The sequence below is a fragment of the Tenrec ecaudatus genome, chromosome 14, assembly GCF_050624435.1.
Source record: "Tenrec ecaudatus isolate mTenEca1 chromosome 14, mTenEca1.hap1, whole genome shotgun sequence".
In the NCBI taxonomy this organism is placed as follows: domain Eukaryota; kingdom Metazoa; phylum Chordata; class Mammalia; order Afrosoricida; family Tenrecidae; genus Tenrec; species Tenrec ecaudatus.
Window position 1 is genome coordinate 54668741 of NC_134543.1, and position 24701 is coordinate 54693441.

The window sequence follows — 24701 nt, forward strand, 5'->3', positions numbered from 1 at the left end:
GTTCCAAGTTCAAATCCCCGAGGCGGCTGCCCCGGCGTTACGCAGCAGCCCAGTGGGAACTGGACTCCTCCTGGCCCCGGCGACCCCAGCAGCCGGGGACCGGGGGCTTCGAGCGCCTGGTGGGGAGACGCCGTGGGGCCCCCGGCGCGCCCGGAGCTCCTCCCTCGGCAGCGGAGGCGGAGCCGCTGAGCCCGGGCCCGCGTCGCCCTGGCTCCTCCCCCGGCGCGGCGCGGCGCGGCGCGGCCCTTCCTCCCCGGCATCCAGAGCTCCGGGTGGCCGCGGCCGAGCGCGAGCAGAGCACGCTGGGCTCGGAGACCCCACCCCACCCCGCCCCCGCCGCCGAGCCCGGAGGGCGCTCGCGGTCATGGTCCCCGCGGCGGCGCCGGGCGCCTGACCCCCCGCGACGCGGTAAGCGAGCCCCTCGTCGCCGGTACTCCTGACATGTGCTCTGGGGGCGCGGGGGAGGCCCTGCAAGTTCGAGGGGGCCCCTGACCGGGGTCCGGCGGGGGCTTCCCTTTCCCGCCCCGGGGCTGGGCGCCCGCGGTCCCCGCGGGCTGGGCGAGGGGAGCGGCCCCGGGCAGCTGGGGCCCCGGCCGGGAGGGGCGGCCGTGGAGGCGGAGCGGCGGGCCGGGGGCGGGCCGGGGCGGGGGGCGGCGCGCCGCTGCTCGCCGCCCCCGGAGCCACGCTTTGTCCGCGCGGGATCCTTACTTATGGAAATGACGCGCTCCAGGGTCCCCTGTCGCGTCTTTGGGAGGGACGCCCGCTCGAGACCGCAGCGCCGGCGGCTACGTAGGGTCGGGCGCGCGGAGCCCTGACCGAGCGCCCCCCTTGGCTTTGCAGAGCGCCGGAGGCAGGCGGGCGGGCGGCTGAGCGGGCGCTCCGAGAGGCCGACGCAAGGTAGGCGCAGCGGCGGGGCCCAGAGCGCGCAGCCCGGTGACCCCGCGCGGGCGCTGGGGCGACGGGGGTGGGCGGACGTGGGGTGCAGCGCAGGGGTCCGCGCCCGCCCGCGGGCTGCACCTCCAACTTCGGAGCGCCACCGCGGCCGGGCATCTGGGCCCCCACCCAGACCAGTCCCCAACTGAAAGCCGCTACTGTCCTGGGTCCGGGGGGGGGGGCTTAGCCCCGAAAGGCGGGGTCGCGGGGAGAAAGGGTGATCTGCTCGCTGGTGCCACTCAGGCAGCCTTGTGAGTGAGCAGCTCTTGAAAAGACACCTGCCTGGGGAACCCCAGGGGCCCCGCCTGGGGTGGGGGGTTTGGAAGGCGTCCGGGGTGCAGGGACTGTGCGTCCTGGGCCGCACTTCCAGACCGGAGGCCTGCAAGTGTGCGGAGACTTCTGGGCTCCAGACCGCTCGGCAGAAAGAGGATGGAAACCGCGCTTGTGCACAGCTCTTGGGTTAACTTGAGAGACCGAAGCGGGTGGGGTTCGGGGAGACAAGCGCTGGAAAGGGGCTTCTTCCTTTTTAACTCACTAGGTTAACCTTAACCAAAGGTGCAGATTAAACAGGGGCTGCTGGAAAGATGGCCCTACCGTGTACCTTTCTGTTTTCTGAACAACTTAACATGTGATCTGCTCTTCTTCGCTGCGAAACATCCTCTCTGGGTGCTGGGGAAATTCCAGGCCCGGGCTAAGTGTGTTGACTTCGGAGCTGAACTCCTGGGTTTATTCAATCAGGACATGCTTAGATGCCTCTTGTAACGAAATGGTAGTTGTTTAGGGTCAGAAGCCTGCTGGCCCTTGGATGATTTTCAGTAGGGGTCCTTTAAACTCTAGTTTTTGCATTTCCTGATGCTTGACACGCTGCACGGGGATATGGTGAGTCTTCTCTAAGGGGGGAGGCGCATTGGTGGCTGACCTGGAGTCGCGCTCTGGAGTTGCAGTGGGCTGAGGCAGCTTGTGGCACTGCAGCCTTCCTGAAGAAGGACTTCGCTGTGGTCCCCTCACTGCTGTCAGCGCCCGCCCTCCGGGAGGTGAAGGAAACTGCCGGGGAGGTGGTTTGCAGGCTTGTTTATTTCTGCCTGTTCTCTGATGATTCTTAAGAGGGAAGCATTTTGGACAGCGCTGTAGATGAAGGGTAGGCCTTGACCTTGAGTTGGACTTCAGGAAAGATGCTGCCAACATAGGCCAAGCCTTCGCAGGAGGTCGCAGAGAGGAAGCCCCTTCATCTGCAGTCTGTTCATTAAAATCTCCAGGATCTTAAGGGGGCGGGAGAGAAAGAGGAGCTGATACCACCGCCTCAATAGAAAGTAAATGTCTAGAAAAGAATGATGGCAACATATGTACAAATGTGCTTGATACAATTGATGTCTGGATTGTTATAATAGTTGCAAGAGCCCCCAATAAAAAATCAGTCATTTTAATAGATACACTTGCTCAGAATCACCCGGGTTTCTTTTTTTTCCTTTCTTTTTCATTTTAGATATGTAATGATCTTTAATATCAAAACATGTTAACTCCCACGGAGGGGGGAGAATAGTGCTCCAAAGAACTCTAAATCAACTTATCTTAATTTAATAGGCAATACGCTTATCATGAGCCAAGGTTGTTCAAATAAGTTGTTTTAAATGCCACTGCAAATGACTTTGCAAAGTAATAATCCACCAGTCCTGATGCTTTCATTTTCGGCTGACAGTGAAAAGACAGTTTATCACCCTTACTTTGATGAAGGGTTCATAAATTTGGCCGGAATGTCTTTGAGGGATTCAAAAGCACCCTAATGCCTTTTCAGAAGCTATTTTTATAGCTGCCAATGGATTTATAAGCCAATAAATAACGTGGTTTTAATTCTGGCTATTGAACTTGCATCTGTTGGGCAGAGGCTTGGGTAGAGACTAAATGAAGCTTGCAAAAATATATATTTTATCATATTTCTATTTTCTAATTTTTACAAGTATAGGATTGTGCAGCTGAGCAATGTCTTCGCATTTAGGAAGCATGTAATTTACATGGCAATTGATCATTCAAGTTTCTGGAGGAAAAAATTAGCATCTTTGCCCTAATGCTCATTTAACAAATAAAACTGGGGAAATACTATTTGTGGAAAGAGAAGCTCTTTATTCATACCCTATGTAATCGGTGTAGGCATCCTAAATGAATTTGAGTAAATATGATTCCAGAAGTTAAAGTTGTTATAATCATTCTCTTTTGAAAGAGAAAGTAACACACATGCAACTCTGTTTTCAGGTTTGTGATTTTACTTTGTAGCCAATTTCCTGCTTATTGAATCCATCCTGTGCTGGGCTTATGGCTTGATCCCTCCAGCTACCTGTCGTTATCTGTTTGATAGAGTTGTATCCGACTACTTATTAGGTTTAACAAAAGCATAGGTTTGCTACATTGGTCAGGGCATACAATGAAAAGGCTATTTGTGTCCTCATAAATGTTAGCAAAGGTTGCTATTTTCTTTCTAAATTTTTACATAGGGGGTTTCCCTGCGTGTGGAAAAGCCGAGGTTTGCCTTATTTTTTATGTCAAAATTTTCTTTATGGTGTTATTGTACTTTTGGTGTCCAGCTAACAGTGAGGTGCTGTCAGAGCAGAGCGGAGGCTCTGACAGACATCGGTTTACTAAAGGACAGTGATTTCTGGCAGATACATTCTCCTATATAAACATGTAAATGGAAACTTTTGTTTTTCTGTTAAGCTTGTGGTAAAATTAATTTATTCTTGTCATCATTTCCTTTTTATTAAAATCAGCCCTAAATTGTAAGCCTGGAGATGCTTGCAGCAGATTACCGTGTTTGCAGAAGAGAAGAAGAAAGGAACATTGTTATTTGTTCATTGATTTTTTCAAGCAGCCCCTTGCCAAATGGTGAGAACTAAAGGCGCGGATGCAATGCTTTGCCAACGCAGGGTTTGTCCGTGTTCATCACTTCAGTTATAAATAACTCAATTCGTCACTTGGTGGTCATTGCAGGTTGGGAAGCATCTATTGTGAGGGCTGAGCTGCGAGGGAGATACAGACATGCAGTGGAGCCGCTCAGCTGCTAGACCATCTGGAGAGGGAATAAAAGGCCTGGGCGAGGAGCACTGGCATTGTGCTCCTTGATTATTTTGTTTTCCCTGGCCAGACTTTGCCCCCTTTTCACTCCCGTGTAGCACAGACGTCCCCTTTGGCTGCGATGCCATTCCTACAAGCTCCTTTCTATAGCTGGACGCGGGAGAGTTCGCCAGTTCACAGACTCCCTTCATGCTGGTCTCATGTTGGCAACTTCATTGTTATGGGTGCACCTCACCAATGTCTCCCAGTCGTCACTGTCCTTCCTCCAGCCGGGGCGCTGCTGAGTGGTCGATAGTGGGGACCCATCGGGGTGTGCAGCAGTTTGGCAGCCTTGTTTTGAGTTTTTGGAAGGAAAGAGCTCATCCAGAGGTTCTCATTATGTATGGGTGGTAAGTGATGAACAGTTCTGTGCCTCTGTCTCCTCTTTAACCACCGCTGCTTAGGTCTTCAGGAACCCTGGTGGTGTAGTGGTTACAAGTGGGACTGCTAATTGCCAGGTCAGCAGTTGGAAACCAGCAGCTTTCTACTCCCATCAAGAGTTGTGGTCTCGGAAACTCACCAGGGCAGTTCTACCCTGTCCTGTAGGGTCGCTATGAATCGGCATCGACTTGATGGCAGTGAGTTCAGTTTTTCGGTTTGTTTAATGCTCCCAAACATTGCCCACCATACAATTTCTCTTTCATTCCACGAGGACTCAGGCTTCTGAAAACTTGATTGGGGAGGTCAAGGAGCGACCCCTGGGGTGGGTGTCAGGCTTGAGGAAACTGGAATTGTCCTTAGCCATCTGGAGATTCACCGTTCAAAAGGGAGTTGGTAGTCCAGTGGTTAAGTGCTCTACTATGAACACTGTTGGAATAGGCAGGCCAGCCTTTCCGGGGAGAGAAGACCTGGTGACCTGCTCCTACAGAGAACACAGCTTAGGGGACCCTATGGGGGCAGTTCTTCTGTAGCCCTTAATGTGGCAATGAGTTGGAATTAACCTATCAGTGAAATTGCATCACTCAAAACTCAGTTTTGTTAATCGCTCAGTGGTGGGTGCTAATTCAGTTTTGTCTGGAAAGCATAGAATATCACAAATTAGACAGAAGTATGAGAGGGCTTCAATAAGTTTGGGGAAATTGAGTGGAAAGGTTGTGGAATATTACCCCCTAACTCTTTGCCACCCCCTCGTATTTATTCTGGGAAGAAAAATTAACAGTTAAGCTTTGAGACACTTCAGGATCATTTTTAATAGTTTCATTGGCATATAATTCACACATCACACAATTTAATAGTTTGGTCATATTAAGAAGAGTTCTGCAGCATTATCACAATTTTAGAACTGTTTTTTCTTTCATGTATTCATTGCTGTTAACTTCCTGTTCCACTCCCCTGCCTCCCCTGTCATGTCCGTAGGTCAGTGGTTCCCAACCTGTGGGTCATGACCCCTTTGGGGTCACCTAACCCTTTCACAGGGGTTGCCTGAATCATACCAGTAGCAAAATTACAGTTATGAAGTAGCAATGAAAATAATTTTATGGTTGGGATCACCACAACATGAGGAAATGTATGAAAGGGTCGCAGCATTAAGAAGGTTGAGAACCATTGCCGTAGGTCATTATCAATCCAGTGACGGTTTCTATAAATTTCCCTATCATGGATCTCATATACAGAAAGTCATATAAAGTACAAACAAGAAACAAAAACACCTGGCCCACCAAGCCTTGAGGACGATATTCCTGTTCAGAGCAGCCAATCCTCAGAGAAGACCATATGGCCTGCCCCACTATGCGACATGACATCCCTCATTGACCCATAGCCCTACAGAGGACAACACTGGAGACACAGTGTGGGAATTGTGCCCGATCTGATCCCACCACAGTGAGGCAAAATACTAAGGGCATACAACGGAACAGCAAGGGGAACAGAGAAATGAGGTCCCCGGGGAATACCAAGAATAGACTTTGGGGCCAGGGCTTGGCGCCCCATCAGACTTGACTGGAAAACACTCCTAAAGGCCAACGAACAGTCTTTGAACTAACTACAAGCTTTTCTTTCTTCTTGTGTTTTGTTTTTGTCATTGGCTTTTTGGTGTTGTTGTTGTTTTATTTTCTTTTGTTGCTTGGTTTTGCTCTGTCTTGTTTTAGTGCATGGCATTATCTCCACAGGTCTGTCTAAATAAGATAAGCTGGATGAACAATCTGGAGGAGAAAACAATAGGACCAACAGTCGGGGGGTGGGGTGAGGGGTGGCAACAGAGAAGGGAAGGTGGGGGGAAAGATAGTGGTGTTAACAAATCCAGGGACAAGGGAACAACAAGTGATCCAAATCAGTGGTGAGGAGGGTGTAGGAGGCCTGGTAGGGCATGACTGAGGGTAATGTAACCAAGAGGAAAAATTGAAACCCAAATGAAGACTGAGCATGATAGTGGGACAAGAGGAAACTAAAATGAAATAGAGGAAAGAGTTAGGAGGCAAAGGGCATTTATAGAAGTCTAAATAAAGGCATGTACATATGTAAATAAATATGAGGATGTGGACATAGATCTATATACATATATGTTTAGATTTAGTATTAAGGTAGCAGATGAGCATTGGACCTCCACTCAAGTACACCTTCAATGCAAGAATACTTTGTTCTATTAACCTGGCATTCCATGATGCTCACCTTCCCGACATAATCGGTGAAGACAAAGCGGGTGCACAAGAAAATGTGGTGAAGAAAACTGATGGTGCCCAGCTATCAAAAGGTATAGCGTCTGGGGTCTTAATGGCTTGAAGATAAACAAGCGGCCATCTAGCTGAGAAGCAACAAAGACTATATGGAAGAAGCACACCAGCCTTTGAGATCACGAGGTGTCAAAGTGATCAGGTATCAGGCATCATCAGAAAAAAAAAATATCATTGTGAATGAGGGGGAGTGGAGACCCAACGCCAATCTGTAGGCAACTGTACACCCCCTTATGGAAGGGTCACAGGGAGGAGACCAGCCAGTCAGGGTGCAGGGTAGCAACGATGAAACATACAACTTTCCTCTAGTTCCTAAATGCTCCCTGCCCCACCCCCCATCATGACCCAATTCTACCTTACAAATCTAGCTAGACCAGAGGATGTACACTGGTACAGATAGGAACTGGAAACACAGGGAATCCAGGACGGATCATCCCTTCAGGACCAGTGGTGAGAGTGGCAATACCGGGAGGGTGGCGTGGAAAGGGGGAACATTACAAGGATCTACATATAACCTCCTCCCTGGGGAATGGAAAACAGAAAAGTAGGTCAAGGGAGATGTCGGACAGTGTAAGATATGACAAAATAATAATTTATAAATTATCAAGGGCTCATGAAGGAGTGGGGAGCAGGGAGGAATGGGAGAAAAGGGGGCTGATGATAGGGGCTTACGTGGAGAGCAAATGTTTTGAGAATGATGAGGGCAATGAATGTACAGATGTGCTTTACACAATTGATGTATGTATGTATGGGCTGGGATAAGAGTTGTATGAGCCCCTAATAAAATGATTTAAAAAAAAGAGAAAGACACGAAAACACAAGAACCAAACAGAAAAACCTAATGGAGAAGAAAACATTAAACTTTATTTCTGTCATACCCTGAGCCCCAAAGCTCCTTAAGGAAAAAGAAAATGGCCTATAGTCAGGGGCAGATGACCCAATAAGCAAGGTAAGCACAGGCTTACTTGTGCTTACTTACTCATCTGTAGTGAACAGTTGCACATGTTTTTCACTGTTGGACAACACCAGCTACTTAGTAGTGGGTAAGCATGAGTAAGCCTGTGCCACCATAGTGAGTAATTCATCTCTGTCCAGACTGTAGACTTGACAAGGGGCCCTGGTTCTGAAGGAAGGTGCTGTGGGGTTAGGGGAAAGGCAGATAGCAACCAGACCTAGAAGCAACATCTTTGAAGTGTGGGAATTGCTCACTGTAGATTACCTTATTGGGTAAGCCAGCACCGCCTAGGAAGATTGACTGCCTGCGTCTAGAGAGGGAGCAAGGAAGAACAGTGCTCAAGGAATGGAGCTTTCCTGCGCTCCGGGCTGTTGAGTAGTCCAGTACTTGATACTGCTAAATTAGCTAACACACAAGGGTGGCGAGGGGAGGAGTACTCATCTGGTGGGACTTCAGTGGTTACGTTCATGTGTTCAATGTGTATGCACGGTATTGAAAATAGCAGGACTTAGAGTCGGACCATTCATTATTCATATCTCCACTCTTCACCCATGTGAGTCAGCTCCAATTTCCACATCTGCTTCGAAGAACTGGGAAGGTGAGAGCGAGGTTCTGTGTGTGGAGTATGTAGTATAGGCCAAATAAACTACTACTTTCAGTCTTTCTGCTTTTGTTGGAGATTAAGGTTTTTGTTTTGTTTTTTTTTCTAAAGCCTGCCTTAAAAGGCCTAGGAAGCACTGGCCATTCCTTGCTGTGATTATCCTGGGAGAATGTGATGCTTTTTTAATATACACAATTGCTTCCTTGCCTGTACTTGAGCTCTGACCTTGGGTGCTCCACTTCTGCTTTGTTTCTAGTGTAGCTCTGTGGTGGTGGATTGCTTGTAAGTTACTCTTCTTCAATTTGCCCCTCCTTGTAAACCTTTGATGTTTAATTGGTTGTTTTCTCAATTTGTCAACTCTCTCTGGGATTAGCCACTCTCACCTGGTCACCACATTTAACAGCCCTTCCAGATGGGCATTGTTCTCATTCTGTAGCAAGAGGAGGTGTTGGGGACATGTTTTCATACAGATTCTCAGTCCACATGACCTCCTGTAACAGCAACACCCATGCTGTTAAAGGCCCGGAATCCATGGGCCTGAGGACGAACTCCCTGAATTCAATTTCATCAATGCCCTGTGGTGCAGTTGGGCAGTGGATGTTGCTTTCTGCTTCCTGGTTTTCATCTACGGATGAAATGGCCCTTTGGAAAATGGTGGTGGCTGAGGAGGAGTGGAGCTGCATTTCAGGAAGCTTCCTGGGCTCATTTCTAGAGGCTCAGAAATGGGCTCAGGCTCATGGTCATGGTGTTCACTGAGCACCTGGTGTGAAGCATTAAATGTCCCATGAACTTCGGGAAAGAGAGAAAAGAAATAGAAAATGTGGCCCTTGTTCGTCAAGAAATTTTCACCAAGAAAGCAGGAAAAAAATTCTTGCACATGAAATGACTGATGAACATTTGCGACTTAATACCAACCAGCAGAAATGCCTTCAGTGCCAGATGAGCACTGACAGCTTGTCACCACGTGTGACATCTTCTGGGTATTCACCATCAGCCTTTTTTTTTAACCCCTTCAGTCTAAAGAATGTTTTCCTAAGCACAGTATCTTAGAATGGAGGGAGAGGACATAGATAGATTTTTAAAAAAGGAAAGAGGTTTGATTTATCCAAAAGCCAATGGCTTTCCATAGAGAGGTGCGGGATAGCCTGTCACCTTCAAAGCTGCAGATGGGATCAGAACTTCTCAGTACGCTGTGACTTTTATCACCCTCTCTTTCACTGGTTGTGATGGAAACATCCTCACCCCTTAAATAGATTTTTACAAAAGGGGATGTGTTAGAAGTCTTTCACTTTTGAGGTTTTTAAAAAAGGGATATGCAAAGTCAAGCAAAAGCAGAGTCGCTGACTTTGATGAGGCTGGTCAGATTATACAGCCCCGCGGAGAGTGGAAATCTGGGGCATTGAGCACTGTGGCCACACTGAACCACCAGCGTGTCTTGGAGAGAGTCTCAGCAGGTCTTCGTTGCGGGTTAACGGGCAGCTCTAAGAGAAGGAATCTCATTAGCCCCACCCTGGCCTTGTCTGAATTCCTAGCTCTCGCTTTGCACAACACCTTGGTGTTGCTTCTCTGGTGCTTTGGTGTTTATATAGCACTCTCAGCGTATTTTGCAAACATTTACATGGTGATTAGTTAACCCAACAGACCAACCCTGGGAAGACAGCCAGAGCCAGCAGCACCTTAGTAATAAAGAAGCAGATAATGAGGCGGAGAAAGGACCAGTTCAAGGTGAGGATCCTGCACCAGACTGTGCCGCTTCCCTGTAATGGTGACCACAGTGAACGTCCGGTTTCATGGCACAGCTGCTGGTTTTACTCTTCTGAATCCACCTTGTTTTGATGAAGCCCTTGGGAAGGCCATGGCACCATGTGGGCCTGTCATGTTGTGAACAGTTGTCTAGAGGAAGAAAACAAACGCTAGTCAGAACAGCTTTGTTTGTCTGGTTTTTTTAAATCATTTTATTGGCTCTTACAACTCTTATCCCAATCCATATATCCTTCCATTGTGTCAGACACATTTGTGTATATGTTGCCATCATTTTCAAACCATTTTTTTTCTACTTGAGTCCTTGGTATCAGCTCATTTCCCCTTTCCTCCCTCCCTCATGAACCTTTGATAATTTATAAATTATTATTTTTTTTCATGTCTTACACTGCTGTCTCCCTTCACCCACTTTTCTGTTGTTCGTCTCCCTGGGAGGGGCTTATATGTCGATCACTGTGATTGGTTAGAACAGCTTTGTTGTGGCGAGCTCTTTAATGTGCAGTTCTGACTGTGTTCAGCCTCTTAGTTCCCATGTTTCCATGTTGTCATGATCTACTCTGTGGAGCATCAGTTCTGAGTTGGAGAGTTTTCTCACTTAGGGTTTGGTTCACGGAGGAGCACTGCTTTCTGTAAGTTAAGAGCCTGTGCTAGCAGTCTTGTGTCAGATGACTGAGTCACTATCTCAAGGGTATGTATTCTGTGTGGCATCTGTTGCATCATGGTGAAAGATGCCCCCTGAAATGAATTGTCAGGCTTTTACCAAGAGACCTGGTGCTTTAAAAATAAACTCTCTGTAAAGGGCATGCGTGCACACACACACACACACACACAGAGAGAGACTGTATTTTAAAAACAAAGCATAAAGTGCTTAGAATTTTATGATGTCTACTTATAGCAAAAATGTTGCTGAGAATTTTTGATGATTTCATGTTGTTAACAAAATGGAAAAGCGAGGCTGGGGTGGGTCAGGGAGTCGGGAGGTAGACTAGCCAGATGGAAAGGAGGGGTGAGATGGTCTACATTGTACCGGGCAATGTATGGCTCCTTCTGGCCTCACTGTCTGGAAGGTTGGAGGAGTGTTTTCCCTTTTCTCTAGGCAACTAAGCATTACCTAAGACTCCCGGGGCCTCCAGTGAGCTTCAGGGAATACTCTTCCCGTCACACCTCATGTAATTGCACCCTCGAAGCTAATTGAGTTGTTTCTTGAGGAACTCCTGTGAAAGGTGTTTGGTCTCATGTAAACAGGGGGTTGTGCATCAAAGGTGCTTATCCAGTGCCTTCTGCTGTAACTGTTATGGGGGTGGGGGACCTCTAGTCTGGGCCGAAGGAAGTACAAAGCATGGATCTGCCAAGCCTCTAGGTTGTAGCATCTGGGCAGGCCCTCTGGAGCTCGCTGCCTGAAACGGAGGCTCTGGCAGCACAGCCGTTCGGCACTAACGATCAGTTCATTTGAACAATCAGTTGTCTTTCTTGATGCCCTGGGAGATTGCACCCAGACGTGACTTGTATACACTGGCCTTCTGAGGGCCGGGCACCAGGAGGGGGTCTGCCTACTTCTGAGGAACGAACGAACCAACGAACGTCTCACTGAGTCCTTCAACCCGGTAACTAAACTGGACCTGTGACTCCATTGGGCGTGTGCCCCGGAGTGAGAGCGTGGGGGGCTCTACGTGCTGGGCCTGAGTTGGGGAGGGCAGGGAGCAGGCCTGCTGTGGCCAGTACGGGGTTACCTCTTGTGCTGCTCCTTTGGAAGGCCAGCTCTCGGGCAACCAGGGCACCAGAGCCCTACAGGCACTGTCAGGGGCCCAGAGGTGGGGAGAGTGTGCCAAGAGGTGGCTGCAGGAGGATTGGCATGCTACAACCTGTCCTTGTCTCCCGCCCTGCACAGGTGAGCGTGGTGGGCTATGGGATGGATGAGGTGGAGCAAGACCAGCATGAGGCCCGACTCAAGGAGCTGTTTGACAGTTTTGACACGACGGGCACCGGGTCCCTGGGACAGGAGGAACTCACCGATCTCTGCCACATGTTGAGCTTGGAGGAGGTGGCCCCGGTGTTACAGGAGACGCTGCTTCAGGACAACCTCTTGGGCAGGGTAAGGACGGGGGAAGAAGGGTGGGGGGGAGTAGGGTGCCGGGGTGGGGCCTATCACATGGGCTGCAACTTGCTTCTAACATCCTGACCGTGTGCCGGGTAGAAAGGTGAAAGTCATGGGCGTGACCCTGCGCTGCAGTTTGCTCTGAGCATCTTGGAGAGGGAAAAGGGCCTCCCAGGGCTGCCTGCCAACATTTCCCAAGAGCTCGGAGAGTGAAGAGAGGCTCTAAATCCGCAGTGGGGTGTCTCACCTTCTCTGTGGGTCGTTCGATAGAGTGCCCGTCCGTCGCTGGAGGGAGGGGTGTGACTGTCATGGGAGAGAAGGGAACTGTGGCAGGAAAACTGCTATTCATGGAACCGTGGGCTCTGTTGGAACATTTCCTCCTGGTAAAGCTGTTCCTGTGTTTCTGGGGTGAAGTATTCATTAAACCCTCTCCTGCAGAAGTAAGGCAGGAGGGTAAGTGAGCTCAACCTGGCCTTACTTCCAGCAGGGGCGGGCGTGTGGCCTAAGGGTCACTTCTGTGTCTGACTGCCGCCACGCTCTCCCCCTCGCTGAGTAAGAGGGAGAGAAGGGCTCGTCTTGTCTCTTGCTGATAGTGGGATCCTTTATTTGTCTGCCCGAGCTTTCCTTCCATTCTCATAATGACCACTAACAGTAGACTGTGCTGGGCTTTGAGTTTCCCGTTAATGGTTTTGGAATTGAGGGGAGAGAGGTAAGGACAGTCCTTTCTGAGCTCCGTCGCCGTCTTTGCTGACACTCTGTGGATAATGGGTCTATCAAGTGCAAGCTGACGAAACGCAGCCCTGGAGCGTAAGTTTGTTCCAGTAACTGGACTTCCTGTTCTTTCGTTTTGTTTTCAGTCTCTTCCTTGAAAAGATTGCTGGGCGGCCTCAGATACCGTGTGGAGCATTAGCTCTCTAACCTGACACTTGACGAGCTATCGTTCTGAAGTAAAGGTCCACAGAATGGAGTTCTCGGGAGCTCGATCCTATGAACCTGATGTTAAATAGGGCTGTTACTGTTAAAACAAAACCAAACAACGGTGCAGTCTGCAAAGGCAGAGACCACAGTTTGTGACTTCTGAGTGGACGAGCTGCTCGGGAATACACATGCCCGCAGCCACCGAGTCGCGTCCGACACTTATGACGTCCTCAGACAGACAGCTGTTCCTTGTGGTTTCTGAGACTTCCGTTCGTTTCACTTTTTCTGTCAACCGCTGTGGGAGCAGACAGCCTCGTCCTTCATCTATTGAGAGGCCCGTGGTTTTGAACAGCTGCCTTTCCAGTTAGGAGCCCACCACTTAGCCCACCTTGGGAATGCACAGGTTCCCTATGACATTCTAAAAAATATTAATTTGGAAGGAACTGAGGGAGTTAGGAAGACCAGGCCATTAGTTCCTCCCAGTAAGACACCCAGATGTTTTAGAGTTAGACCTCACTCTCCGATGCTGTGGGGAGAGGAAAGAATTGTGTTCCCAGCCTGGTGCTTGGCACCTCAGGCCGGTGGTGTCTGAGGAAGGGTAGCAGGGGTGGGGCTGTTTCAGGGCTCACACGAGCCTGAGAAGACATAATGCCACTGAGGGTTTCCATGGACGGTGTGTGAGAATCAGTGTGGATGTGGACTCCTCTGCTGTGAACGGACCACACCGTGGCAGCAGGTGAGCTCTCCAGATGTGGCACATCGTGGCCCTTAGGTGACAGACTAAAACCGGGGAACAGTTACCGACTGATTTGTTAATGACCTGACTCCGCCAGCCTGCTTCTTACATTTCTGTTTGCCTGTGAATAATGAATACCTAAGTGGGCTATAGCATGATATTGACTTTGTGAACCAGTGATAAAAGTTAAATAGATGTGTGCATATTGATTGCATGTGGGAAATCTCTGGCGGTTGTCTTGAGAGCAGAGCCTGGCATGAATTAATGCACTAAGTAGTTAAATTTGCATTTTTTATGAAGCTGAATTATTCTCCTCAGATGATGGCATAAATGGGGCCATATGCTGTTATGATTCTGTATGCCGGCTATTGCTTTAACTCACAAGGAGGAAATTCCTTAGCATTTGCTAGAGGAACCCAAGTTACGAGCACCTTGGTGTATTGGGTGGGTAAGTGTAAGCTTTAGAATGAAAACTCATTTTTAAGGCTAGTCATCTTTTCAGAAAGTCCAAGGGGGCTTCAAAAAGTTCATAAAAGTATTTCATTATCTTTTCATTCTGTTGTCCTGTGACTTCTTTGAAGCCCCTTCAGATTTATAGAGAGTTATAACAGTTAACAATTTTGTTTAATTTTTAAAAGGGGTGGGAGGGGAGGGGGGAGGGAAGCTGATACCAAGGGTTCAAGCAGAAAGAGAATGTTTTGGAAAGGATGATGGCAACATGTACACATGTGCTTGATTTAATGGATGTATGGATTGTTATAAGAGCTGTAAGACCCCCCCCCAGTAAAATGATTTATGAAAAAAATAAAAAGGAGAAAGAAAAGTAGCATGACATATTATATTCATCCATCCATTAATTCCACAAATACGTATTCGTGTGTCCTGTATAAAGTGAATTCTGCCAACCTTATAGTATGACTTATTTATATTTCACTGTAAATTAAAAATTTTCATTAAATTGGCTTTTAGATGCATTCGTGTCCATCAGCTCTTGGATATTTGCTGTGGCTATAAACTGTGTTTTAAGTCTTGTGTGCCTTGAATTTTGCTTTTTAAATCTTAAAAGAATATATGCTTTAAAAAAAACCCAAAAAACTCCCAAACTTCCTATTTTGGAATTGGATTGAATTAATAGATTTTTTCTGAAAAGTAAAAGAAGAGAAAAAGCATTGTCCCCACAACTAAAAAGAAGAAGACCTATTTCGTGTTAAAAATCAATCTTCAATAACTTGTTCACCTTTTAAAAGCCTAATGTTTCTTTAGACTGTTGTTAAGGAAAGTAACCCACATTGATTAGCCCTTTTCATGCACTCTACCCATAGGCCATATCTCCCCCAAATCATGCTTCCGCTCATCTGTGTGTACTTGCTTTATAACTTGAAGCCATGGTCTCTTAGCACATTGGTTACTATGCAAGTGTTTGACATGCCTGAAGTTTGTGGCCTTAGTTATCTAGAACTCCCACAGCAGTAAAACCACAGTGGGCGGCTTTGACAAAGACATTTAATCTTCCAGGTTTAGGAGGCATGAAGTCTGGATTCCGGCTGTCAGCCCTCGGGAAGGCTTTCTCTGTCTGTCATGTCTGCGGGAAGGTCTTCGTCTCCTTTCCACAACAGTGGGCCTGGTACTCCTCGGAAATGTCCATGTGTCTTGGCCTCTTCCCCGGGTCTAGGAGGTTCTTTGTGCAGGTATCCCAGGGCCAGAGGCTATGCTGTGCTCCCAGCTCTTCTTGGTGGTGATGAGGTTTCTTTCCCCCTACCCATTTCTCTCTCATTTTATCTCTTGTAAGATGAAAGTGGGACCCAAGCAAGATTGGGGGTTGGGTAAGTCTCTCTTGTAAGTCTGTGACTCAAGATGCCCTACACTAATCCTGCCTCAGTAACAGAGAGATAAAGATTTGCAACATGTAAAGTGGAGGACAATTACATCATATCACAACATGGAGGCTAACCAGACAATGCTGGGCTTCAATCCAGGACAATTGTAAATCCCTGATGTGAAGGAAAGAGAACATTACTTATGGGTTTTCTACTAGGTTACTAAAATAGTTCCTTCATGTAGTTGTTAACCACTTAAAATCCCAAGACCAGGGGCTCCTCAGGCCAGTAAAGGGTTTATTGTCTCATTGGAAATGGATAATGTAACTAGCCAATGAATAGTACTGTCAGCATATACTCTAAGAACTTGTGAAAGGAAACCATGTTAGCCTCTTCTGTTGAACCAAGTTTTTATCCAAGCAATTGATACCATTTGTCAATGCTTCCTATTTTGCATATTCTTTCATCATTTTATTAGGGGCTCATATAACTTATCACAATCCATACATACATCAATTGTGTAAAGCACATTTGTACATTCATTGCCCTCATTCTCAAAACATTTGCTCTCCACCTAAGCCCCTGGCATCAACTTCTCATTTTCCCCTCCCTCCCCGCTCTATCCTCCCTCATGAACCCTTGATAATTTATACATTATTATTTTGTCATATCTTGCACTGTCCGATGTCTCCCTTCACCCACTTTTCTGCTTTTCCGTCCCCCGGGGAAGAGGTTATATGTAGATCCTTGTAATCAGTTCCCTCTTTCCAACCTACCCTGCCTCTACCCTCGCAGTATTTTGCATATTTTAACAATGAAATCCTTCTGCGAGCCTCTCTCTTTTGTAAAACTGAGACATACAGATCATAACCATAGTGGTGTTGAGGCTTTTAGTAATACCAGTTTTTAAAATACCTTTTTGTTTCTTATGGCATATATCAACTTTCAGACAAGATTACCTTTGATTCTGAAGAGTTCTTTTATGTTCTGTTGGTTAATATGGATTTATAGGAGGAAGTACCTTATGTGCTTGGCATGCTTGAGAAGCAGCAGATCAAGGCACCTGGCAGGAGATTCACCATTGGCTCCCAAGGAGGCCCCTACTTTGTGTGGACCTTGGACATCAAAGGCATTTGGCAGTATCTAATATTAAAATATGACATCTGTATAAATATATAATTTAGCTCCACTTTCCCCGCCTTTTATTTTTAAATCTTTGGGTTCTTTTTCAAATGTCATGATTAAAAGGTAAATTGTTTGTGTGTTTCCAAATCATTAAATTCTGTTAAAGGTTTCTGCATTTGAATTATTTGAAGAGTAAATCAGAAATAGAGAAGTGCTTTTTGGCAATTATGATTTACTTTTATTCTGTGTGCCACAATACGCTTGATCATAAAATAATGCCTACTTATACCTACCCCACGATCGTGATCGTGTTTCATATTAATGACCCCAGGCCAAATGAAGATATTAAAAGGATTGATGGAAACCTTTCTCATAGCATGCCTTGGGTGCATGGGTTCTCAAACGCCTTTGGCCCACTGTCCCCTTTTTTTGGGGGTGGGGAGGAATATTACTCAGCACTCCCCAGACAATGAAAACAGTTGTCGTGTAGCCCAGGAACCAGCCTAAAGTGGAGGTATCTGCCTCTGCAGCCTCCTAAATCGTTCCGGAGCGTCACACACGCACAACCAGGAGGCAGCATGGCCCACTTTTGGAAACACTGCTGTAGCCTGAAACTGCTTTGTCCTCCTGTGTAACCACAGTTGAATCTGAAGTAGCGATGGTGATTTTTCTGATTCCCATGCTGGCCTTGTGACTCTGTTACAAAAATCCCACTTGAGATTGACTTGAAGTAAGAATCTGTGGTGTTCCTCGTTTGTAGACCAGAAGACCTGATTAGGAGCCTGGGAGACTTGCTTCTATCCTATGTTAACAACTTTGGGTCAAATGCACTGTAAAGCTTAAGGGTACAGTCTTGAGCCTCAGAGGTGTTTGGTGTGATGGGAAGCAAGGGAAGAGAGAGGAGCTATTGAGAGGCTCTGTACCCTTCACAGGAGGTGGGGCCAAACCTAACTAGCCCTGTCTGTTCCTACTTTCTCTCCATGGTGACATCTCTTTAGCCAGAGAAGAGGAAGATAAGTCAGGAGTGCTCGCTACTTGGCTCCCGTATTGCACTGATACTCTGATGAGGGACGTCTTGTCTGGATGGAGGGTATGCAGAGGTCTTTGGAGGCTTCAGGATTCTGCTGTTTGGAGGAGAGACCCAGAACTTCAGAAGCAGTGGTGACTTGTTCAAAGTCAGACAACCGGCTTGAGGCGGCTCCTCACTCCCTGTGATCCTTCCCTGTGCTTGAATCCATGAGTTTGAATCCGCAGCCTCTTCAAATTCCAGAACGACCTGAACCAATCTCATCTTCTCCCCTGTCTCTAAGCCCCTTTCTTCTGGTAAAGAAAATATGCTGTTAGATAGAGCACAGTCTTTGAAGTTAGACCTACATAGCAGGAAGACTCTGCCATTCTGTAGCCGTATGGCTGGGCATATTCTCTGAAATACACTGAGCCTCCGTGTCCTAGGAAAATTGTGCCCTCCTCGCAAGGCTGTGATGAGGGTAACTGCAAGTGTGGGTCTCAAAGGCATCATAGTGTTTCATGGGGTCTGGCACACAGTTAACTGCTGTGTCTTGCTGTATGACCCACTCCTTGCCCCTTAAATGCCCAGAGTGGGTCTTTCATAAGTGATGACTTCCCAGTAGTGATTTTCTGAGAAAGCCCATTAAAGCAGAGTTGAGATTTGCTACAAGCCTCACTGTGAAGCCAAGAGTCCCTTCCATTTATATCTATAGGGCAGAGCTTCTTGGACCAGCCTTTGAGTACAGCTTTATATCCCAAAATCTCTTCCCGGTAGATGATAAAAGCCTATCTTTTAAAAATACCCTTTGTTGTGCTCCTTGCTGTCCATAGTAGAAACTACGAAGATACAGTAATCCTTTTTTTTATTATAAAACATCTCACAACTATGCCTTTAATTGTGGAATTACATCTCTTTGTTAGAATATGTCATTTCTCTTTACATAATGTCATAAACATTACTCTCCTGTACATTGACCATATAGCCAGGCCCTTTTCTAAGTCTGTATTTTCACATCTGTTCAACTAACACTTAATGTTTTAAAATTGATTAAGCCTAGTTACATAGGCCTTTATCTTGTTTAATAAACTCACCTTTTTGAACATTGGCATGAGTTTTCCCACCTGGGACCTGTGTAAATTATTGCCTGTACACATGAGGAAACTATATGATTGATCTCTTGATTGCATGAGGTGCTTTTATGCAATGTCTGGTTCCTCATTCTCCCGAGGGGTGGTAGTTGGGCTGGGGGGTTGTGGGGTGTGTGTGTGTGTGTGTGTGTTTCGAAATAGCATTGGTTTCTTCTGTGGCACTTAAAATTCTTGCTTCCAGCAAGTGAGCTGTGTGTGTGTTTAAAGCATGCATGTGACATGTGGAGAGGAAAAAAGATGAGGTAAGTTTCTATTAAGTGATAGAGACACATGACAAAGAATATCAGGCTTGGTTAGTCTTCTGTTAACTGAGTTTAAATGTCATGTGTGTTTTCAGTCAGTCATGTAATTTTCCCAGTGCCTCCGACTGCCCTTTGAGGCATGTAGGGGATGGGGCGCTTGTAAAATGAATGGCAGCAATAATTATTCAAATGAGGAAGATGCCAAGCTGGTTATTCAAATGAGGAAGGTGCCAAGCTGGGCGAGCACTGCAAGCAGCAGCCACCGTGTTACCTTGTGAGAGTTAATTGCGTTGTATCTTTGTGACGATCTTTAAACTTGAAGTGATACAATAGTAAAGCTCCATTGAGGATCTCTAAACTTGAAGTGATACAATAGTAAAGCTCCGCCAGAGGAAAGAAAGGGTACTTTAAAATTCCAGTTAGTGAACTTTCTGCGCCTGCTGATGCCGAAGCGCGGTCGCTGCACAGTCCAGGGCATGTATGAGCGTGTTTTGGTTCTGGGCCGGGTCCTCAGGGGCTTCTCCACCGCATCAGCATTCACGAGCACTGCCGGGAAATCGCAGTCACCTGCCTCCGTCAGAGAAGGGTCTTCTTGGAAGCCGTGAATTGACTGCTGTGAGCGGAGGGGCTAGTGCCTGCGTGCTTTTGCAGGAAGAAAAATACAGATCTGTGTTAGGCTTAAAGCTGCCTCAATTGTTTTGCTCAGCTGGCGAGACTTTTGTTATTATTATTTATTATCTTGTTATTAATACTGTTATTATTATTTATTATTTTGGTGGAGAAATTAGCTAGCTAGATATTATTGGATTATGAAGAATGATACCCTCCCCGAGTTAGTGATCATGTTGAGTATTGTTTTATTGTAGGAAAGAGATCTATATATCACATAGATAGTCAGATATCGGTTTTTACTTGCAGAATTTAGTGGCATGGGTTTTGTCCATCATGCTGTGCAGCCCTCACTGCCATCGTGTCTAGGCTTTGGGGGTGGGGTTACCTTTTCCCCCGATTGTGACTTCTGTGACATACCCACTTGGAAACCTTGAACCTCTCTCTGTGGGTCCCTAGAGCATGCAAATGTCGTCAGACTGGTCCCGCTTTCCTCCTGCCAGCCGAGAGGGAGACCGAGAAATGTTTGCCTCCCACAGCTCTCTCCCAGCTTGCTTTTAATCTCTCTGAAGGCACCTACTGTGTCTGAATTGTTGGTGTTGTAGAGTCCGTTCCAACCCACAGCAGTCCTATGGACCACAGAACAAAGCACTGCCAGGTCCTGCGCCAGCCTCACAGTTGTTCCTGTGCTTGAGCCCATGGCTGCAGCCCCGGTGTCCGTCCATCTCCTGAGGGCCTGGTCTTTTGTGCTGCCCCTCTGCTTCACCAAGCAGCATGTCCTGCTCCAGGGACTGCTCTCACCTGACAACATGCCCCAAATAGGTGAGACTTCTTGCCATCCTTGCCTCTAAGGAGCATTCTGGTTGTACTACCCTATTCAACTTTATGGTTCTAACAAAATTTCCTCTTCTCTTCTCCTCCTTGGTCTTCGGCTGTCCGGAATCTAAAGCTGATCGCCTCCGTGAGGACAGAGCTGTGTTTCTTTTGATGCCTTGGTACCTGTTGCATTCTCCTGGGCGGGCAGGCCACGAGTGACACTGGTTTAGGGAAGGCAATTCGGAGTCCATTTAGAAGGCCCCATGGCCTCTGGGACACACCACCTTGACAACACACTTGGCTTCCTGAAACTCCCCTCCCTCAGTTCCTAAGAAGCATACTTGCCTTGCCTGTCTCAGTGGGGTGCTGGAAGATTCAAATGTACAAGAAAGAATGAGGTTACCATAATACCCCTGTCCATCTCTTATTCAAATCAATGGTAAAGCAATTTTTCTCTGAGCGTCTTAGCCCATGTAGTGGCAAACTTAAAAAGAAAAAAAGAAAAAAAAGGTAAACCACAGGGGGGACTGCAGCTTTTAAAAAAGGGCTTGTTGTCTCAAAGAGTATACTTATAGCTAGGTTGCTCATGGTCAAAGGATCTTGATTCTTTACTCTTCATATTATTCAAAGGGTAACCTCAGATTAAGTGAGCAACATCAGATCCTTGTCCCAACACCAAACGGCACCCAGGATCTTTGATTGTCGAGTGCATGCCATGTGCTTTCTTCCTCATCACTAGCACCTTGAATGCTTGACAATGCTTTTAACAGGTGTTATGTTTTTGAATTATTAAAAAAAACTATTCTTGGTACTCTGGTTTCTCTTCAGATCATATGTCTTTTGCCTTTTACTAAAGATTTCCATGGAGAGGAACACTTCTGAGTCAGAAACTAATTTTTTGAGACCTTGTGCTCGCAAGGCTTAATAAAAAAATTATTCTTGGTTTTTGTTTTGGGGAGACATGTTTAATGTCCCGTCTACCCCACTGTGTCAACCATGACTCTTATGCTAACCTTGGAGTCCCCTGTCTTTCACGTGCTGCTCCTCATCTGTCGCTGGGAGGTAGCATACTTGGAGCGTACCCTAACCAAGGCGAGGAAGAGAAAGAGGCCCGAGTGAGCGCCTTGGCATTTTGCTCTGAGCAGAGGACATGGGCTTCACAAGACTTGCCTGAGCTCCACCACTGCGATTTTATGGCTACCTGCCCTGCTCTGGATAAATGAGGTTGTGAGATAAGAAACGTCCTTCGATGAAAAGTTTCTACACTTTCTAAAGGTTTACATTTCTTATGTGCCCTCATGGAGGGATGCCTAGGTCCCATAGAAACTGCATAGGATTGAGTTCTAGATACAGGCATCTTTGTCATCTTTCCAGAAGTGGGCAAACTGGAGTCACACCCACCCTTCATGGCTAAAATTTACTAGATTGAGCTGTGTCAGAACCAGATTCATAAGAAGGACTCTGCAATTACTTCTACCAAAATGTTTATCTTCAGAAGACCCAATGGAGACCCACGGGGTCAAGTGTGGAGGATGTTATCCTTTGATAACAGGAGCGCCTCACCGTGTCACTCAAACTCTGGCAAGGGAGACTGAGGCTCCTTTAGTTCCAGTCTCCTAACGGTCTAAGAGAGCGGAGAAACCCAGGCTTTCAGAGTCCCTGAATACAGCAAACTGGACCCACTGCCCTGCTGCTGGGCAACTGTGGGGTAAGTGTTAGACTGCTTAACCCCGTGGTTGGCGGTTCAAACCTACCACAGGCGAGAGAGAGGGCTGGCTGTTCTCAGAAACCTTGTCGAGTGTCCCGATGAGTCGGAATCAACTAGATGGCCGTGGTTTGGTTTTGGGGGGTGGGTAACCACGCAACTTCTGGGGGAGACATCTATTCCAGACTTTCTTCCTCCCATCCCTCCAATTCTATGCTTTGGTCATTTTGGTCACTCCCATGGCTAGTTGCTTTGCTTGAAAAGATGGCCCAGTTTTTTAGTTTGCCATCTGTGAAAGGTGTGGCACTGGCTACTCCCATTTCCCTTGTTGTTAGGTGCCATCAAGAAGGCTCTGAGCTGCGTATCCCAGAATGGAACTAGTAGGCATTCCTTTCTCTGAGCCCACTGTTGCAGCCACCGTGGTAAACCATGAGCCTAGCAACCAGAGAAAGGAATCTTCCAGCACTGTACCAGACAACGTTCTAGTGTTCTTCAGAAGGCTTTCATTACAGATTTTCTGAACATGACGCTGGAGCCCCTGGTGGCATTTAAGATACTGGTGGCGTAGCTTCAAGCATCATAGTAAGACACAAGCTATCATAGTACAACAAACCAAAAAATGGGTGGTGGCCCATGACTAGGCCTGATACTACTATCAACTACCAATTTCTAGGTCTCTGTTCAAGTCCAGGGCATTTGAGGAGGTGATGATGTATAAATAGCGTGCCCACTTACATTTGAGTTGACTCTATCTCATGGTGACCACATGTGTGTCAGAGTGAAAACATGCTCCATTTGGCTGCATTTTCACAAGTCGATCATCAGGCCTTTCAAGATGCTTTCGGTGGACTTGAACCTCCAACTTTTCACTTAGCAGCCGCGTTAGCTCTTTGCAGCACCCATGAACTCCGGAAATGAGAACATTCATGGACTGGTATTATCCCAGTAGCTGAATCATTCTTGCATTTCCCAAGGGCATGCGCTTCCTGGAGACATGGAAGAGTTTAAGCATTGGGTGGGTAGCTGCAGGGTCAGTAGTTTGAACCCCCAGTTGCTCTGCAGGAGAAAGATGAGACCCTCTTGTAGAATGATGACCAGACTCAGAAACCCCAGGGAGCAGTTCTCCGGTGTCCTACAGGGCTGCCGCGAGTCAGAATCCTCCTGATGGCAGTGACATTGGCTTCGGTTCTTTGGTTCTATAGCATCATGACCTAGGACAGTGCCTGGCACAAAGCAGGTACCCAAATAATTGTTGATTGAATACTAAACCTCGGTTGATAGATATTCCTTTTCACAGATCAACAAACTAAAGCTTGAAGAAGTTCCTGTGATACAGCCAAAATTGCACCAGAAAATAAGCGGCTGAGTCAGGATTAGAAGCTAGACCAACCTGGTCCAGAGCACAAACTCTTAGCACCCCCCACGCCCACCCCAACCAACCCTCCCCCCCCCACACACACACCCTGCTTTTTCTGAGCAAAAAGAATGCATTTGGTAAGGAGTAGTAGGCCTCAGTTAAGCCTCTACGTTTGAGGGGAAGAAGCAGTTGGGTGTGTGGTGTTTGTGAACTGGCAGGTTAGAAAGGTGGCCTTGCCCAGGTGCCCGCAGGCCACCCCTGATCCAGAACCATAGTACGGCCTTCCAGTCACCACTTTTCCTAGATGTCTCAGCCAGTCATCAGCTGTGAAGCCTAATTAGCCCTGCCTGCTCGGAACACTTTTAACCCTTTCATTGGCCATAGCACCCTAGCCCCTCTGTTCCCATCCTCCCTCCACAGACTTTTGCTCTGGCACCGTAGAGCATGTTGATTTTTAAAGAAATAGGGTTTGCATAGGAACTTCAGTTAACCAAGACTAATGTGGTAGAGTAATCATGTTTATTTAGGGCATATTACAGGCATATACAATTTTATGACTTATGAATCTTAATGCTTTCCTGTTTTTGTTGTTTGTTTGATTTGCCTGAATAAAAACATTATGAAAGGGCTTCAAAAGATTCATGGAAATATTCCATTATCATTTAATTCAATTTTCCACAAACGTTTTGAAGCCCCTTCATTGATGAGTCTCCCTCCATTGTTTAGATAAAGGCTTGTTGCCTTTCCAAATTTAATTCACAAGTGGTTTTTATCTGTCAGCTCAATTTATAGAGTCATTGAAAGTTAAAATCTCCGTTGTAGCCATGGGTTTGGGCCTTTGGGTTTCTTATTGAAATGTTTAGGCAGTATTGTGTGATGGCTTCCAAGGAGACCCAAAGCAGTGGAAATTTGACAAATTTGCCAACTTTGTTTTAAATCCTTTAACAAGGTTCTGTGTAGAGAGGTAACATTATTGAATAGAACTACAGTGGGGTAAAAGCTCTCTCCTTCCTGTTCTTTGGTAACATCACCAGAAATTTAAGATTATAGAACAATATACTTGGCCGTTAAGAAAGCTGTTTTACCATTAAATGAAAATAACA

General features: G+C 46.8%; 1 protein-coding gene and 1 non-coding gene across 4 annotated transcripts in view; both read left to right on the forward strand.

The window, feature by feature from the left end:
* Positions 1-246: 246 nt before the first annotated feature.
* The window catches only part of NIN (ninein), a 112058-nt gene continuing 87603 nt past the window's right edge, over positions 247-24701 (forward strand). The window contains exons 1-3 of one of the 3 annotated variants that reach the window (XM_075531971.1): positions 287-408; positions 841-897; positions 11910-12113. In XM_075531971.1, coding sequence (XP_075388086.1) covers positions 11931-12113 — 183 coding nt within the window. In that variant the 5' untranslated portion in view covers positions 287-408; positions 841-897; positions 11910-11930. Of the gene's footprint in view, positions 409-840; positions 898-11909; positions 12114-24701 lie in introns of all 3 variants that reach the window. The other 2 variants (XM_075531973.1, XM_075531972.1) reach the window with 2 other exon arrangements.
* LOC142426968 (U5 spliceosomal RNA) lies at positions 21345-21458 on the forward strand. Its single transcript, XR_012779818.1, has one exon. It is a non-coding gene; the product is annotated as a U5 spliceosomal RNA (small nuclear RNA).